At 34.5% G+C, this 18133-nt stretch overlaps 1 protein-coding gene across 1 annotated transcript in view; it reads left to right on the top strand.

Moving 5' to 3' along the window:
• The window catches only part of ATR (ATR serine/threonine kinase), a 103213-nt gene that overhangs the window by 31530 nt on the left and 53550 nt on the right, over positions 1–18133 (top strand). Inside the window, exons 18-23 of the mRNA XM_060011368.1 lie at positions 453–583; positions 1992–2135; positions 4207–4300; positions 5288–5413; positions 12705–12911; positions 13990–14103. Of these exons, the coding sequence (XP_059867351.1) occupies positions 453–583; positions 1992–2135; positions 4207–4300; positions 5288–5413; positions 12705–12911; positions 13990–14103 (816 nt within the window). The remainder of the gene's footprint in view (positions 1–452; positions 584–1991; positions 2136–4206; positions 4301–5287; positions 5414–12704; positions 12912–13989; positions 14104–18133) is intronic.

The raw sequence follows: 18133 nt of genomic DNA, 5'->3' as shown, positions 1-18133 counted from the left end.
TGTATTCCACACCAATACAAATGTGTGTATTATTTTCTGAGTATGTCATTAGTTACCTATTTGTTTTATTACTAAATTAGAGCATGTTGAATTTAGTACCATTAGGACAAAAATGCATGTGCTGCATAGCAGTTTGGGATGGATATGAAGAAGATTAAACAATAGGTATTAGATTCTTAATAAATTTGAAAATTACTGCTTAAGGGGACCACCAGAACCAAAATAACAAATCACCTTCAAAGAGGGGAAAAAAAAAGAACTCAACTCGTGTTTTTCCAATTTATAACTCTTACATAAGCACTTGGACAGAATAAACTGCCAACATTTATTAGACCTTGTGTTGCCAGAGAATAGGTACTCTGAGATTAGTGTGGGAAGCACTTGTCCTTAGGGCTCATCTGCTCCTGCCAGCTTCTTTATGGCTTTATTTTGAAGCCCTGCTTATTTTATAGGCCTTGAACAGTTTGATGTCTTTGATGAAATTAATGGGACCCAAACATGTCAGTTCTGTGAGGGTGAAGATGATGACCACACTGAGAACTGGACTTCGATTCAAGGATGATTTTCCTGAATTGTGTTGCAGGTAAATGACTGCCTGAGTTCATTAGATTTTTTGCATTTCCCAATACTAACTTGATTTCTTAATCTCTTTGAGGGAATTTGGGTTCAAACCAGAAATAAGAAATAGTTAAGATAGAAAGTCTATTTGTTTTGAAAAGGGAATGTGTTTCCTTCTTTAAAAACATTTTTCTGTGAAGTATTTTAATACATTGGGAAATAGAATAATATAATGAACCCCTATATACCCGTTTCCCAGCCTCAGTAGTTATCAATATTGTTAATCTTATTTAATCTTTCCACCTCTACCTTTTTTATTGTTACTTGGAATGTTTTAAAGAAAACCCAGTATCATATCATTGTACTTCTAAATATACCTCAGATGTATCTAGAGGATAAGGACATTTTAAAAAATATATAACCATCATAAATTATTATACTTAGCAGAACTAATAGGAATTCCTTAATATTATCTAAAATTTAGCTTTCCCCAATTGTCTCAAAGATGTTTTTTCCCAAAGATGTTGGTTTGCTTGAATTAGAATCCACATAAGATGCATATGTCACACATTTGGTTGTTTGACCCCCTAAGTAACTCTTACAACAGATTCGTCCCTTAAGTCTCCTCTCCACATTTCTTTTAGGCCACTGAGATTTTGGCGTGTAGGATTTAGCTGATTGCTAATTTAATTTAATTTCAGTAATACTGCTAACAATAAAACTACCGAATGCAGTTTAAGCTTCTGAAAGTTTCTTTTTGTTCTTGACTATATTTTATTGGAGATGTACAGTCAGAATAATATATTTTACTATATTCAAAATCCTGTGATAAACCATAATGGAAAAGAATATTAGAAAGAATTAAAAAAAATAATATGTTTTAAAGTCATGTGAAAGAATTCTTTCCTATATAGCTCTGCCATCTACTTGGTATTATTAGGTTCAGTTTAAGTTTGCTTAAAATTTTTAGAGGTTGCTTTTTCCTTCTATTTTATTTAATTTAAAAATCATATAAAGCATTTACTTTGTCCCAAATTCAAATTTGTGTAACAAGTTACACTCAGAGAATCTAGCCTTCATTCCTGAATTGCTAAAAATAGATGTGTCTATTTTTATTAATTTTTGTATAATCTCCCCCTTTCTAAAAGTATAAGCAAATGCACACTTACTCACAGATACTTTTTTTTTCATGTTAACCCTGCACCAAAAGGTAGCATATTATAAGCATTGTTTTTCACCTTGCTTTTTTTGACTTAGTGTATTATAGAGATCATTCTATTTGAGTATACAGTACTGATCTTTATTCCATTTTTATAGCTGCCTTGTAATCTTTTTGCTTGTATGTATCATTGTTTGTTCATCTAATAATTAACTGATGGAGCTTTGCAAAGAATAAAAATGATGTGACTTTTAACTTTTGTTTTTTCACATAGGGCTTGGGACTGCTTTGTTCGTTGCCTGGATCACGCTTATCTAGGCTCCCTTCTCAGTCATGTAATAGTAGCTTTGTTACCTCTCATACACATCCAGCCTAAAGAAACTGCAGCTATATTTCACTACCTCATAATTGAAAACAGGTATTGTAAATGAAATTAATAAAGATAACAGCTTTCTATTACTGCATTTTTATGTCTAAATGAAATTAATAAAGATAACAGCTTTCTATTACTGCATTTTTGTGTCTCAGGGTATTAAGGTTACTGTTGGTAGTGTGGAACTGTTCACATTCTTTTTAATTTAGAGTCCGTTAATAAACAGAAGTAATTGACATGCTTTAAGTCAGTACATACCAAACTGATGCTCTTTCAGTTGTGACATGGCTTTTATTATTATTATATTTTAAGCTTAGTAGTTAGTACATCAATAACTGAAAATTATTTTTCGTCAATTTTGAAAGGGGTGAGACTAATACTACCTTTCTTCTCACAGTTAAAAGGCAGACAATTGAATGCATGAGAAAGATTAGGAGAGCTAATAACTTTTTTTCTACAGCTTACCTTAGTTGAAACCCTTATTACTTCATTGCATTAACCAGCCTCCCTTCCTTTAAGCTTTTATTATGTTTCTTCATATTGTTCATATTTTAAAACATCTCTTTATCTGTATCATTTCAGCGTGCAGAGACACTCTGTGTTTCTCCATTTCCTAGCTGATAAATTCCAAATTGTTTATTTTGATATTCAAGGTTTTCTAAAATCTGGCCACATCTTATTTCTTAAAATCATTTCCCAAGATTTTTCAAAGCAGATATTAGACTGTAGCCAATCCAGACTGCTAATGCAAGAATATACATTACTCCTTCCCATTTTTATTTTTCACTCAGGCTGCTTTTTAGCCTGGAATGTCTTTCTATACACTGAAAGTTTTTTTGTCCATTTTTACACATACTGTTGTATGTCATAGTTACTTCTGAAAAATTAGGATTTAAGTACTATTTATTTACCTACTTATCCTTATTCTGTTGCAGTTCCATTAATCATTTTCTGTAACTGTTCAATCAGGGAGAAAATACAGAAGAAAAGGTTAATGGAGTTTTTTCCAATTAAAATACTCTTATTTTTGGTATTTTGTACATAATGGAACAATATAATCACTGATCTAGATCACTTTTTAAATACCTTTTGGATTATTAAGCAAATAGCATATCTTTGCTGTTTATTTTAGAGGAATTATTTCTCTGCCTTTTCATATAATAAAAAAATTCTCTTTCACTCTGCCAGATAGAAGACCTTAAGGTCTCTGAGTGAAGGAGTTACCGCAGCTTTCTTTATTTTTACATCCCCAGTTTCTAGCAAATAGTAGCACACAGTAGTTACTTAATACCTGTTTGTTGCATGAGTTAATGAAGACTAGAATTTAGAAACACTTTTATTTGGACCCAGAAATATTAGGGCTTTATATTTGAAGCAAGTTAAAAATTGCAGCCTCAGTAAGAATTACTTACTTATTTTTCTCTAGTATATCTTTGTGAGAATTTGTGTTTTGGAGTTGGGTTTGTATTGCCGCATTATAAACCACTCCAAAACCTAGTGTCTTAAAACAACAAGCATTTTTATTTACTCATGATTTTGCAGTCTGGGCTGGGTTCAGCTGGTCAGTTCCTTGGCTGTTCTTACCAATGGTCATTGCAGTCAGGCAGCAGGTAGACTTGGCTGGGCTTCTCCCTCTTTCATTTAGTCTCAGAGCTTCTCTCTGTCTCCATGTAACCTGTCTCTGATGGTAGGCAGACTTCTTACATGGTGACTCAGGACTCTCATGAGGACAAAACCAGAAGCTTCCAGACCTTTTTAACACTTAGGCCCCAAATAGGCCCAACATCTCTTCTGCCACATTCTGTTTTTTAAAGCAAGTCACACACGTAGCCCAAATTGAAGGTGAAGTGACTACACATAGGAGTATATACCAAGACATAGAGATTATTCAGGGCCACCAATGTAGCAGACTGCCACAGGGTGATTTTGTTAGATTTGATTATTTGTCACTATTACCTGAGAATCCTAGACATGGTTAGGAAAAATAATTTGCATGTCAACAGTCAACTAGCACTTTCAAGTGTGAATTAAGTTGGCCTTAGTTTCAACCTCTGCTTTGTGTTTTTTTTTATTTCATATTTGGCAAGTAATTCTTTTTCTTCCAACTAACTATTAGGGATGCTGTGCAAGATTTTCTTCATGAAATATATTTTTTACCTGATCACCCAGAATTAAAAAAGATAAAAGCAGTTCTACAGGAATACAGAAAGGTATTTAATTTTTTATGTATGGTTTAGGAGATCATTGATATAAAATTATTCCTGAGTTCCAGAGCACTGAGTAGAGATTCTTTAGAATCATATCTAAGGATATTATAGTCATATTCTGATGACTAATTTCTGATGACTAGATAATCCTATCTTGAGTCCATGAGTTTTAGAAGGAAGTTTTCATCTAGATCAAAGATGTAATAGGATTAGATAGAACAGAGAGCAAAGGATACAGTTCTTATGCCTTTACTACCCAGATCACTATGTTCTTCCTTACAGTCCCTAAAAGAAGTGACTGTAGCTGCATACTCTGAGTAAAGAAAAAAAGCTGTGGGAGGATTCCAATTTTTTTGTGCTACAAACCATGTTATGGAAGTGTCAGATCTGATTCTGAGCTTTACAAGGGGAATCATATGTAGTTCCAACATCCTGAAGTTCAGTGAACTCTCTGAAATTATAAAAATATTAGTGATGATTCCATAGAATTTTAGGGCAGGGAGTGGGATACCTGACCTTGGGTCAGAGTAGCAGATGTATTTACTACAGATCGCAAGATTGATTCTGAAGACTTTATATGCTTTTTTACTGGGTAAATCATCAGTCATAAGAAAGTAAGTAGTCAAAATAAGGGGTGAATTATCTGCTTAATCTGTAGACCTCGTTCAAGGCTATTGTGTAGCCCTTTGTAAATTAAGGGAAACTTGCCTTTCTTACCAAGAAGGATTTATTTTGGATAAGTAAGGTCTTTAGTTGAAATAAAATTTTTCTCCAGATCTAAAGATTTTAGAATGAAATCCCTTTCCCTGAGAATTACTAAAAGTTCATGTGCTATACAAAGGAAGAGATAGAAATTATTTTTTAAAACTGCTTTCAATTGGGGTACAGTTTAACTACTTTAATGGTAACTATGTAGGAAATACAGGCCTTCTGAAATGGTTCCTGAAGTGGTTAATTGATAAGGTGTATCTCTCTGTGCTCTTTATATAGGAGACCTCTGAGAGTACTGATCTTCAGACAACTCTTCAGCTATCAATGAAAGCAATTCAACATGAAAATGTAGATGTTCGTATTCATGCTCTTACAAGCTTGAAGGAAACCTTGTATAAAAATCAGGTATACCAAGATATAATTAAAGAGCTATAGAAAAGAAAGGTTGGAAGTTTAAAGAAAAGATGACCGATTGGTGTATTTGCTTGAGATTCAGTAGGTTCAATGAAAGAAGTGATTTTTATTTTACCAAGATTATCAGATATGACTTAGAATCAGTAATTCATGAGTTACCCTTTGAGGCTGAAGAGCTTTGCATATTTTTTTGTTGTTTTGGAAGTGTCATGATTTGGCAGTTATATTTTAGGTTTACTGCATCTTCCTGAGGAAGGGTTGTTTGTGTTTGTACAGCAGCAGTTTCTGTGAGTTTTCTCATATAACTTCCTGTAGCTATCTTTCATATACAATTTCAGTAATTATGCCATTTTACATTTTGATCGAATTAAATGTTTTAATGAAGCTGAATTTTTAAATTTCCTTTTTTATGGGACCATGAACTTTATTCTTTTCCTTGTCAGCATAATGTAGATTATCCCTAACCTTGGTAAGAGTGAGAACTGGTATTTAAAATACCAGATCACTATAGACTATAAATCATAAAGTGGAAAAATTTTAAATGAGGTATTCATTTTTGCATATCAAGAACCCATATGATGGGTCTTCCCTGGTGGGCCAGTAGTTAAGATTTCGCCTTCCAATGCATGGGGTGCGGGTTCAATCCCTGGTTGGGGAGCTAAAATCCCACATGCCTTGCAGCCAAAAAACCAAAACATAAAACAGAAGCAATATTGTAACAAATTCAATAAAGACTTTAAAAATGGTCTACATCAAAAAAATCTTAGGGCTTCCCTGGTGGCGCAGTGGTTGAGAGTCTGCCTGCTGATGCAGGGGACATGGGTTCGTGCCCCGGTCCCGGAGGATCCCACATGCCACGGAGGCCGCTGAGCCTGCGCTCCACAATGGGAGAGGCCACAACAGTGAGAGGCCCGCGTACTGCAAAAAAAAAAAAATCTTAAAAAAAAGAAAAAGAACCCATATGATAAGATATGAGAGCCTAAGACCCTCAGGAGTTAGTGAATTGCAAAACTGTGTTATATTTGTTTTCATGATAGAAGGAAGCATTTACTTAGGACAAAAGATATACATGATGGTAACCAAGTACATGCTTCAGAGTCAGTGCACTTGTGTAACCAGTGTGGGAAACAGCCAACATGGAGATGATCCTACCACATGTGAGGAGCCTTGAATCTCCTTCACTGTAGGTTTAACACCCTCCTAACTGTAGATCTAGATTATCAGTAGATAATACAGTCAGTATACTGGCCCAAAACACCTAGGAAAAAAGAGAGAAGGAAATGGTTTCTTTGCCAACTATGGCAAGAAGGTAACATCAAAGTTGAAAGCAGTTCAGTTAAGTTCTTGAATAGTGCTATCCAAAAGAATTTTCTGTGAGGATGGAAATGTTCTGCACCTACACTATATAAGCACTGCAGCCACTAGCCACATGTGGCTCTCTGGAGCACTTGAAATGTATGATTGAAGAACTGAATATTTTATTTAATTTTGCTTAATTTAAATTTAAACAGCTGCATGTGGATAGTGGCTATCTTATTGGACTATCTTAGTGCAGCTCTAGAAGAACCTACAGCAATAACCAGAGTAGGAAAATGATGTAAGATAACAGGGTTAGAGATCAAGAGAGTCTTTGTAGCGATGCTGTGAGAGTCCATGAAAGAACAAACACAAAAGATATTCTTTTAAAAGTTCAAATCTTAGCCACAGAGAAAGGAAAAGATACTTTAGGAGTGCGTTGAAAGACAGTATTTATCTAAAAGTAGATCTAAAGTTGTATAACTGTATAAACAAATAATTTGGTATAATGTAGTAATAAAGCACACTTAAAGATGGTGTGACAGTTAATAAGGTGATGGCTAATGTAGCCTTGGATGCGTAACTACTTTGATGGACTGACCTTGCAAAAGTGCTGTACTCTAGGGTAGTCACCAGAGGATCATTGACATTAAAGAAATGACAGCTTCTACTCCTTACTTTTAAGGAGGAATATACATTTTTGAAGGAATAGAGGACAGCTAAGCTCAGTGGATAGCAGAAAAATTTAACTTCTGTGTCAAAAAAAATCAGGCTATAGATCAAACTAAGCAACCGTATAACCACTTTATGAAAATTGATGCTGTTCAGGTTGAAGTGAATCCCTATGGTTAAATCCCAGAAGGACAAGTTGTTTGTGTTGAGACCAAAATAAACTTGGATGACAATGCAGAATAAATAATAAAAAGATATATTTACTAATAATTACAAATCTGAGAATGAGCCCATTGAAAATAAAGCTGCTAGGGACTTCCAAGTTATCCTAGGATAATGGTGGATGTCTAAATGTGAATCTCTGTATACCCTGCAAAACGTCATAAATAGCAAAAAGGAGAGCAAATAAAGCCACACATAAGTCACACCTTCAACATAACTGTGAGACTGAGAATACTATGAACTTCAAATTACATGTAATCAGCAGAGCTATCTCTGGAGCTCATGCCACAAGCTTGTGTTGAGAACAGTTAGATTCTGAGGAGACCCTATGAAAAAAAAGTGGACTGAAGGAACTATGGATGATGATAAAGCAAAGACAAAATCACCAACCGAGACGATCCCACTCTAGGTACAACGATACTGAAAGTTGGTCTAAGATGTGGTACATCAGAGAATTGGTTATGGGGAAGGTACTTGAAAGTGTGTAGATCCTAAGGTTGCAGTCTTTGGAAGCTATTATCTCTGGGGAGAAGTAAAAGAATAGGTAGGGGAAGGCACTTTTTGGAGAGAGTAGTAAACAGAAGGAAGAAAGTAAGAGAGAGAATTTTAAGGGTCCTGCAGAAATAAAAAGAAATCCACAAAATCAAAGATATACCTCCCCATACTACTCTCCTGCCAGTAAAAGCTACTTATGAAAAAAACTACACTGAGCTATGCTGACAGAAAAGAGTACTTACAAAATCAGAATCTTGTAAGCTACTACAAAATCCTTACTGTTAACTGCATACAGCTATTATGAAGGGCCCACAATATAAATAGAAAAAAATATATATGTTCTATACATATACAAAGTTACTGTAAGACAAAAACAGAAAATGAAATCTTTGGTTGATGACAGTTTCTCCCCCAAAACCAATCATAAAGCATAAGTAAACTAGACTTAGCACTATAACCTGAATTAAATATTTCAAGCAAGCATTTGCAGATATAAAAGAAGAATTAAGGGAATTTCCTGGCAGTCCAGTGGTTAGGACTCCACACTTTCACTGCTGAGGGCCCAGGTTGAACCCCTGGTCTGGGAACTAAGACCCTGCAAGCTGTGTGGCGTGGCCAAAAAAAAAAAAGAAGTGAGAAATTTAAACAGAGAAATGGATAAAAAAACAAGATATGAAACAAGAGGTGACTGAACTGAAGAAATTGAAGAAATGAAGGTTAAATTATAAGGACTGTGGGGGGAGAATATATATGACTAAAACTTTAGTAAGGAGCATTGACGAAAGGCAGAAGAATTATCAAGAGAACAAAAATGAGATTAGAGAAAGGAGTACAAAGGATCAAAGAAGTAGGTGAAATAGAAGCTCGGCAAAGATTTCACATACAAATAGAGTTTCTCAAAAAGAAGAATAAAACAATAGAACATAATTAGTATTTAAAACTATAACCCAAGAAAATTTTCTGGAAATAAAAGACTTTCATTTCATAAAATGAAAGGATCCATTGTGTACCTGTGAACATTGACCCCAGAATAGTCAACCCTGAGACATATCTTAGACTTTAATAATAAGAAATCTTCAGGACCTACAGGTAAAATATTTTTTAAAAATCACTTAAAAGGGCAAGAAAAGTATCAGAATTCTCAACAGCAATATACAGAGTGAGCCTAGAGGATAGCAGCATTTTCAAAAACGTAAGGGACACAAAAATAAGCCAAGCTGTCCTTAGAATATCACAGATAAGAAACACAGTTTTAACATACAAGAATTGAAGAAATGGACTTTCCTGGCGCAGTGGTTGAGAGTCCGCCTGCCGATGCAGGGGACACGGGTTCGTGCCCTGGTCCGGGAAGATCCCACATGCCGCGGAGCGGCTGCGCGCGTGAGCCGTGGCCGCTGAGCCTACGCTTCTGGAGCCTGTTCTCCGCAACGAAAAGAAGAATTGAAGAAATATGAGTTTCACAAGCAAGCCCTTCCTAAGAGGTATGCTACAGAATGGCTTCACTCAATCAAGAGATGACTGGGGAGACTTTGGCAAAAGAACTTATGGTTACTAGTTATATATTTAAAACAACGGTGGGGACAAATTTGGGAGAATTCTATGTAAATGCTATATATTTTAATAAAATAGAAATTATGCAAGTTTTTAAATGGGAGAAGAAGAGACTAAGATATAAATTAAATGAGCTTAGTCACTATTGCGTAGGCAACAACTAGGAATCAAAATATACTATTTAAAACTGGTAAACAGTTAAAGAAGCTTAAATAAAGAGACCAGAGACATTACAAAAGATATTTCTGTAAAGGGTACCTCTAGAACAAAAGTATAAATTTTCTTCTATACCAAAAGAAATTAATTTTTAGGAGCTAATTATAATTTTAAAAAACTTATAGAATTGAGGCCGGGCATATCAGTCATATTAATAAATGTGAAAGACCTTAAAAGAAAAAATATTACAAATTGACTTACAAAGCAGGAAACAACTCTGTGCTGTTTGTAATACACACGTATAAAATAAATTATTTAGAAAGGCTAAAAATAAAGGAGTGAGCAGATTTTTAAGTTGAAGTAAGAAAGCAGGAATTCTGATTCTGCCCCTAGACAAAGGAGAATAGAAACCAAAAAGTATGAAATGTGACAAAAAAGGGTACTTTATAATACTAAAAGCTGTAATTCACAAAAATGCAATAGAAGATATGGAACTTACAAAGACGATACATTATGAATATATATACTCCTGAGCAAGCAAACCCATAGAGACAGAAGATAGATTAGTGGTTGCCTGGGGCTGGGAGGTTGGGAGGAAATGGTGAGTGAACTAATAATAGAATTAATGAAAAAAATCATACTGTTATTTTCATAAATGCTGAAACGGCCTTTGACAAACTGTACCATCCATTTCAGATAAAAACACTAAAGAAAATAGGAATCGATGGATAGTACTAATATGTTATAAATGTATAGATATGCATATGTGTGTTTATGTATACTGCATACACACGTGCACACACATGCACGCATGCACACTTGATGGGAAAATAAGATGCATTCCCAGTGAAAGCAAGTTTGCTCATTATCTCCACTACAACTTAACATTCAGTTGGAAATATTGGCCAATGAATTTAGATAAGAGAAAACAATCAGAGGCATAAGAGTTGGAAAAGACATGAAACTATCTCTATTTGCAGATGGCATGCTAATATACTTGGAAAACTCTAGAAAATATCAATAAACTAGCTCAGACAACAAACAAATTCAGTAAGATAGGAGAATATAAAAATCATAATCTTCATATAGCAACAATAACCAGTTGGAAGACTTGTTGGAAAACCCAATTTACAGTAGTAACAGAAAAAGATAATATACTTAGGAGTAAGTGTAACAAGAAATGTATAAACCAATAAGAGGAAAACTGAAACACTCCTGAAAGACACAAAAATGTAATTGATTTAAACAAACGGAAATACCCCTTATTTATTGGGTAGGTTGACTCAATATTACAAAAATTTTAATTCTCCCTAGGATAGTTTATAAATTTAATGCCATCCCGAAGAAATGCCAAGTTGTTTGTTTTTTTAACTAGAGAAGTTCATACTAATGTTAAGATGGAAAAACAAACATGTAAAAAATAGCTAGGAAAAATCTGAAAAAAAAAGAAACTGTGGGAGTTCAGTAGCCCTCCCAGACATTAATATACTCTACAGCTTCTATAATTATAGCAGTGTGATACTGGTACATGAGTAAACAGACAGACCAGTGGGCAAAAAATAGAAAGTCTAGAAATAGACCCAAGTGTATATGGACATTTAGGACATGATAAAAACATGGATTTGTTCTTTTTTTCTTTTCTTTTCTTTCTTTCTTTCTTTCTTTATTGAACACACACTCATTTTATAAATTCTTTTGGAATTGAATATTTTTTGCTGAAAAATGAAACCCAGTTTATCTAACCTAGAAGTGAAGTAAAAACATTTTTAAAGCACTTAGGAGAGAGGTATATTTTAAAATTACCTTTCATTTAGTGTTCATGTATTTATTGTCTTGAGTATGAACTGCATTTATCTTTGCCAACTAAAATGTTCTTTTCCTTATTGTTTTCTAGTTTTAGCAAGGTAATGTATGTCTATAATTATATTAGTTTTGCTGTTTATTGGTTACTAATTCATCTATTTTAAGTATTTATGCCTGAATAAACCTCTAATGTTATTTAAATGAGTTAATATTGAAGTTTCTGGATGACATAAAATGTCTTTTTATTTTTCTTTTGAAACGTATTACTCTAATTTGAATCACAGTTTTAACATGGAGTTTGAGATGCTCATATATGCTTTACTTTTGCTAGAAGGAAAATTATGTAAACAAAGTAGTTCTAAAGTGGTCACACAGCTACAATATCTAAATCTAACTGGCTTGAGAATAGTCATTTCTTATGCCTAACAGTTTTTCTTACAGCATCCTCAGTAGATAGATGAAAAAAGATGACTTGAACCAACATATTTTTTCATAAAGCCTACCTCTTTCTTCCTACGTCTTTTTTTTTAAATCATCCCCACAGGACTCTTTTCCCATATCTTTTTCTGCTGTACTAGCTTTTTATACACTCCTCAGTTTTCTTATTTTAATTAATAGCTCTTCCTTATTGACTTATTTACTAAAATATCTATTATCTCTGAAAAGATACTCTTGAGCTCTTTTTCATCTTCTTCATTTCTTCTTTACCTTGTACACATATTTGTTATTGTACACATTGTATGATATTTTATCTGTTTGTTTGCATGTTTATTTTCCCTTTAGATTATAAACTCATTGGGATAAGACTATGTCTTATTTCTGTATACTGATGTAATAATACTTAGTAACTGTTTATTTAATGGATTAATGATTAAAACTTTTAAGTACACTTAATGGTTCTAATCCCACAGAACATATTGTGGACTATATTATGTGAACTCAGCAAAAACTAGGTGAAAAGACTAAAGATACAGTAATTTAATTTTGTCAATATTTGTCAGATATTCCTTAATATTTTTAAGCTTTCTGGTTAGGACAATATACTAGTTTGTAGAAGTTATATATAAACTTTCTACTTTTATTTTAGGAAAAACTGATCAGATATGCAACAGATAGTGAAACAGTGGAACCTGTTATTTCACAGTTGGTGACAGTGCTTTTGAAAGGTTGCCAAGATGCAAACTCTCAAGCTCGGTTGCTCTGTGGGGAATGCTTAGGGGAATTGGGAGCAATAGATCCAGGTCGGCTAGATTTCTCAACCACTGAAACCCAAGGAAAAGACTTTACATTTGTGGTAAGTTCTGGTAATTTGGAATGACCAGAAGAGTTCACTGTCCTAATGGGGTTTCTATATTGCATTTACAAGAAACTGTTCAGGTTATCCTTAGTGGCAGCTTGATCTAAACTAGACAATTTAGGTAATTTCTGAGTTTATTCCTTAATACTATTGCAGAGACCTTTAGCCAAAAACTATAAAGTTGGAGTCCAGTCTAGTGTGCTATGTTCTTTTAAATAAGCTTTCTAGGGACTTCCCTGGTGGCACAGTGGTTAAGCATCTGCCTGCCAATGCAGGGGGCACAGGTTCGATCCCTGGTCCGGGAAGATCCCACATGCTGTGGAGCAACTAAGCCCGTGTGCCACAACTGCTGAGGCTGCGTGTCACAACTGAAGCCCCCGCGCCTAGAGCCCATGATCCGCAACAAGAGAAGCCACTGCAATGAGAAGCCCACGCACCACAGCGAAGACCCAACGCAGCCAAAAATAAATAAAAAACAAAAAATAAATAAGCTTTCTAACCTAATCATGACAGATACTTAAAATCTAATTATTTAAATTTTACTATTTAAACACAATTGCTAAGTGTCTCCATGGGAAACTGATTCCCAGGGTGTTTTAATAGTGTGTATATAAAAATGTTTCCATAGTCGAATGAGTGTGGGAAATCTTGTAAAACAAAATTAAACAGAACTTTTAATATATTGGGGAATGTTATGAATCTCCTAGAGAAGAGTGTGTGAAAATTATTTTTTGGAGCTTCTCAGCTGACCAAGGTTCTACAGAATGCAAGTTAGGAAATTCTATATGTACAATTTTCTTTCTAAGAGTTAAAAAACAAAAAATGCAAATTGCTGGATTTATGTAAAAGTTGAATGAATCTAACACTTTATAAATGGTCTGAAAAGCCTTAGATTTGGCTTCTTAGCTACAGATTATATTTTAGTCTTGGTACCAAACTTTGTTTAAACCTTACTGAGCTTTCCTTTTCTAAGTTAAATTGACTTAGGTGACTAAGTTAAATTCACCATGGAATGAGGTACAGTTTAAGAAAATTTATACAAATTAGCCTGTAATTTTTTCTTGTTCTTATTGAGACTGGAGTAGAAGATGCAAACTTTGCCTATGGATTATTGATGGAACTAACAAGAGCTTACCTCGCATATGCAGATAACAGCCGAGCTCAAGATTCAGCTGCTTATGCCATTCAGGTAAGAGTGTATATAGACATTACTGGCTTTATGTTATTAAATTCTAGTAAGAAGGTTGTAAATTCTATGCTTTAGAAACTCTTATTTTTTTTTGACTGTCATTTTTATTATCAAAGTAATACAAGTTCTTAACAAAAATTTCAGAGTACAGAAATGTACCCTCCTAACAGATTATTATATGTACTTTGAAGTTTTTTCTATGTATATACAAATATATATGTTTTCTCCACCAAACAAGCAGATCATAGTACTTTATTTTCTTCTATGCTTAATAGTCTTATCTTGTGTAATTTTCCATGTCAGTACATATATCTCTAATTCATTCTTTTCAATGACTTAATATTCAGTATGAACGTGCCGTAATTTGTTTAAGAAATTTATTTAACACATTTAGGTTGTGTTCAATGTTTTGTTTTTTACAAAAAAATGATTTCTGAAAACATGCATAATTTCGAAGTACTTGAGTGAATATATATCAATAATATAAATATCCAGAAATTAAAATGTCTCAGAGCAGATACAGAGTTTACGTTTGATAGATTTCATCAAAAAAGTTTCACCAGTTTATATTCCCTTGACAAACCTGCCCTTAATTAAAATTTTAAGTCTTTGCCAGTGACAAATAAAAAATGATATTGTTTCATTTTAATTTACATTTAATTACGAGAGAGGTGTAACATCTTTTATATATTTATTGCTTTTTTGTGAATTTTCTCTACATGATCTTTTCCCATTTTTTCCTTGGTATTGGTCTTTTTTTTAACTGATTTTTTTTTTTTTTTTTAAGATACTGGGAGTAGGAGTTTATTTATTTATTTATTATTTTTGCTGTGTTGGGTCTTCGTTTCTGTGCGAGGGCTTTCTCTAGTTGTGGCAAGCGGGAGCCACTCTTCATCGCGGTGCGCAGGCCTCTCACTATCGCGGCCTCTCCTGTTGCGGAGCACAGGCTCCAGACGCGCAGGCTCAGTAGTTGTGGCTCACGAGCCTAGTTGCTCCACGGCATGTGGAATCCTCCCAGACCAGGGCTTGAACCCGTGTCCCCTGCATTAGCAGGCAGATTCTCAACCACTGCGCCACCCGGGAAGCCCTTAACTGATTTTTTAAGACCTATTTGGATGTAGTGGAAATTAACCCTATGTCTACCATACGTGTAATAAATATTTTTCCAGTTTGACTTTTTTTGCCCCTTTTCATGATATTTTTTTAATTAAAAGATTTTTTTATTTTGTTAGATATTCAGGTCTGAAATTCATGGTTAGAGGTATGATTTAAACATATTTGGAAGTTTTCATAGTTCATAGTAGAGATGGCATTTACAACTGTGATTCTGGATGGGATGATCAAGAGAGGGAGTATGTATAGATTAAAAGGTTCTAATAATTGAGACCTGGAAAATGAGAGCTCAGTGAGAAGAGGGAAAAAGTAAGAAAACTGAGAAGGAGCTACCAATAAGGTAGGAGAATATGGTTTTCTGGAAGACAGTGTTTCAGGAAGTATGGAGTGATCCAAATGCTGATCATAGGTTTGATAATTTCAGGGTTGAGAATTGACCATTGGCTGTATTAACATAAAGGTCATTGGTGACCTTGACAAGAGCAGTTTCAGTGTAGTTTAGAAAGCCTCATTAGAGTATTTTTAAGAACATGTGGGAAGAGAGGAATTAGAGAAATTACAGAAACTCTTTTGAGGAGTGTTGCTATCAAGGAGAGCGGGAGAATGAGATAGTAGCTGGGGAGGAAAGGGCGTAAAGATGGCAAAAAAACAACATGTTTATCTGTTGCTTGGAAACAGTTCAGTGGGAGGAGGATAGCGTTGTTGTATAAGAGAATTGGTATAATACTATTTTAAATAGGTAAAGAGATGTGGAATATAGTGTACCGGTGGAAAGAGTAGGCTTAATTAAAAACAAACACAATTTGGGACTTCCTTGGTGGTCCAGGGGTTAAGACTCCACACTCCCAATGCAGGGTGCCTGGGTTTGATCCCTGGCCAGGGAACTAGAGCCTGCATGCCGCAACTAAGACCTGGTGCAGCCAAAAAAAAAAAATTTAAAAGAAAAAGAAACAAACAAGGGACTTTCCTCGTGGCGCAGTGTTTAAGAATCCGCCTGCCAGTGCAGGGGACACAAGTTTGAGCCCTGGTCCGGGAAGATCCCACATGCCACAGAGCAACTAAGCCCATGCGCCACAGCTACTGAGCCTGTGCTGTAGAGCCCGCGAACCACAACTACTGAGCCCATGCGCCACAACTACTGAAGCCCACGTACCTAGAGCCCGTGCTCTGCAAAAAGAGAAGCCTCCGCAATGAGAAGCCCGTGCACCTTTGGTAGTGTATATATGTCCATGCCACTCTCTCACTTCGTCCCAGCTTACCCTTCCCCCTCCAGCCACATAGCACAGGGAGATCAGCTTGGTGCCTTGTGACCACCTAGAGGGGTGAGATAGGGATGGTGGGAGGGAGACGCAAGAGAGAGGAGATGTGGGGATATATGTATATGTATAGCTGATTCACTTTGTTATAAAGCAGAAACTAACACACCATTGTAAAGCAATTATACTCCAATAAAGATGTTAAAAAAAGAAGCTCGCGCACTGCAGCGAAGAGTAGCCCCAGCTCGCCACAACTAGAGAAAGTCCACGCACAGCAACGAAGACCCAACGTGGCCATAAATTAACTAATTAATTAAAAAATAAAACATACAATTGTGACTCATTAAATTAGAGTAAATTAAAAAGAAGAAACCAATTCATCTGTAGTAACAAAAGAGAAAGCAGAGCATATAAGCACTGATACTGATATTGCCAGGCTGGGGAGATATTAGCATGGAAGTTGTGGAGATCTCTTGTGATTGCTTGTTTTCTCAGTGAAATATGAAGCAAGATCTACAACTGTAAGTGTATGTGTTTTTTGTTTTTTCTTCCAATTTTATTGAGATATAATTGACATACAGAGCTGTCTAAGACGTGTAGCATAATGATTTGACTTACATTGTGAAATGATTATCACAATAAGTTTAGTGAACATCGATTATCTCATAGATACAAAATTAAATTTTAAAGAAGGTATTCTTCCTTGTGATTAGAACTCTTGGGATTTATTCTCTTAACAACTTTCATATATAACATATAGCAGTGTTAATTAATATTTATCATGTTGTACAATACATCCCTAGTATTTATTTATAACTGGAAGTTTGTACCTTTTGACTGCCTTTATCTAATTCCCCTCCCCTAACACTAAAAGTATAAATGGTCCCAAGACCAAAAAGTTAGTCGATTGCTGATTTACTAAGTCTGTTATTGGAGGTTGCTTCTGAGGACTTCTGTAGCCAGAGTGACTTTGCAAACATCAGAAAAAGCTGGCTTCAAACAAAATTTTAATAACATTTTAAAGTTAAATGAAAATGTTTTGAATATTTCTGTATTTGAACTTTCATAAACTTCCTTACTTTTATTAAAAAATGCTAAATATAAAGTACATATTCTATTAGACAGTATTTATACTTTATAATTATTAGGAATACATCTATTGCATGTGGTCCTTTTCAGTGAAATTAGAAAGAAAGAATAGTAGATGATGGGAGATATAATACCCTAACATATTTGTCTTGTTTTAAAGATTGGTATTGGAGACAAAGATTTTTTTTTTTCTTTATAAAATCCCACTTGTTTTATTTTCAGGAAAGTAAAATATAACCATTTCATTGATGGACTTGAATAGTAAATTGGTCTTTAACATTTGCATCTTATTTTCAGAATTTTAAGCTCAGTACTTTATATATAGAAATTGAGATATCTTGAATTTTTGAACTATTTTGGATTTGTAGTTACATTCATTAAAATTCAGAAAAGGTTAAATTCTAAAAATTCTACAAATATAGAAAATTCCAATTTTTTCCTCCAAATAGCTTAGTCATTTGTTTCAATACATGTTATGTACAGCACAGAAATTGCATGTTCAAATATTACCACAGCTTTGTGACCTTGAGTAAGTCACCTAAATGATTTTAAGCATTGAGACAACTCCAAAA

This window comes from Delphinus delphis, chromosome 4 (genome assembly GCF_949987515.2).
Source record: "Delphinus delphis chromosome 4, mDelDel1.2, whole genome shotgun sequence".
Classification (NCBI taxonomy): domain Eukaryota; kingdom Metazoa; phylum Chordata; class Mammalia; order Artiodactyla; family Delphinidae; genus Delphinus; species Delphinus delphis.
The sequence above is the reverse complement of the archived record's forward strand: the minus strand, read 5'-3'. Positions and strand labels throughout refer to the sequence as shown.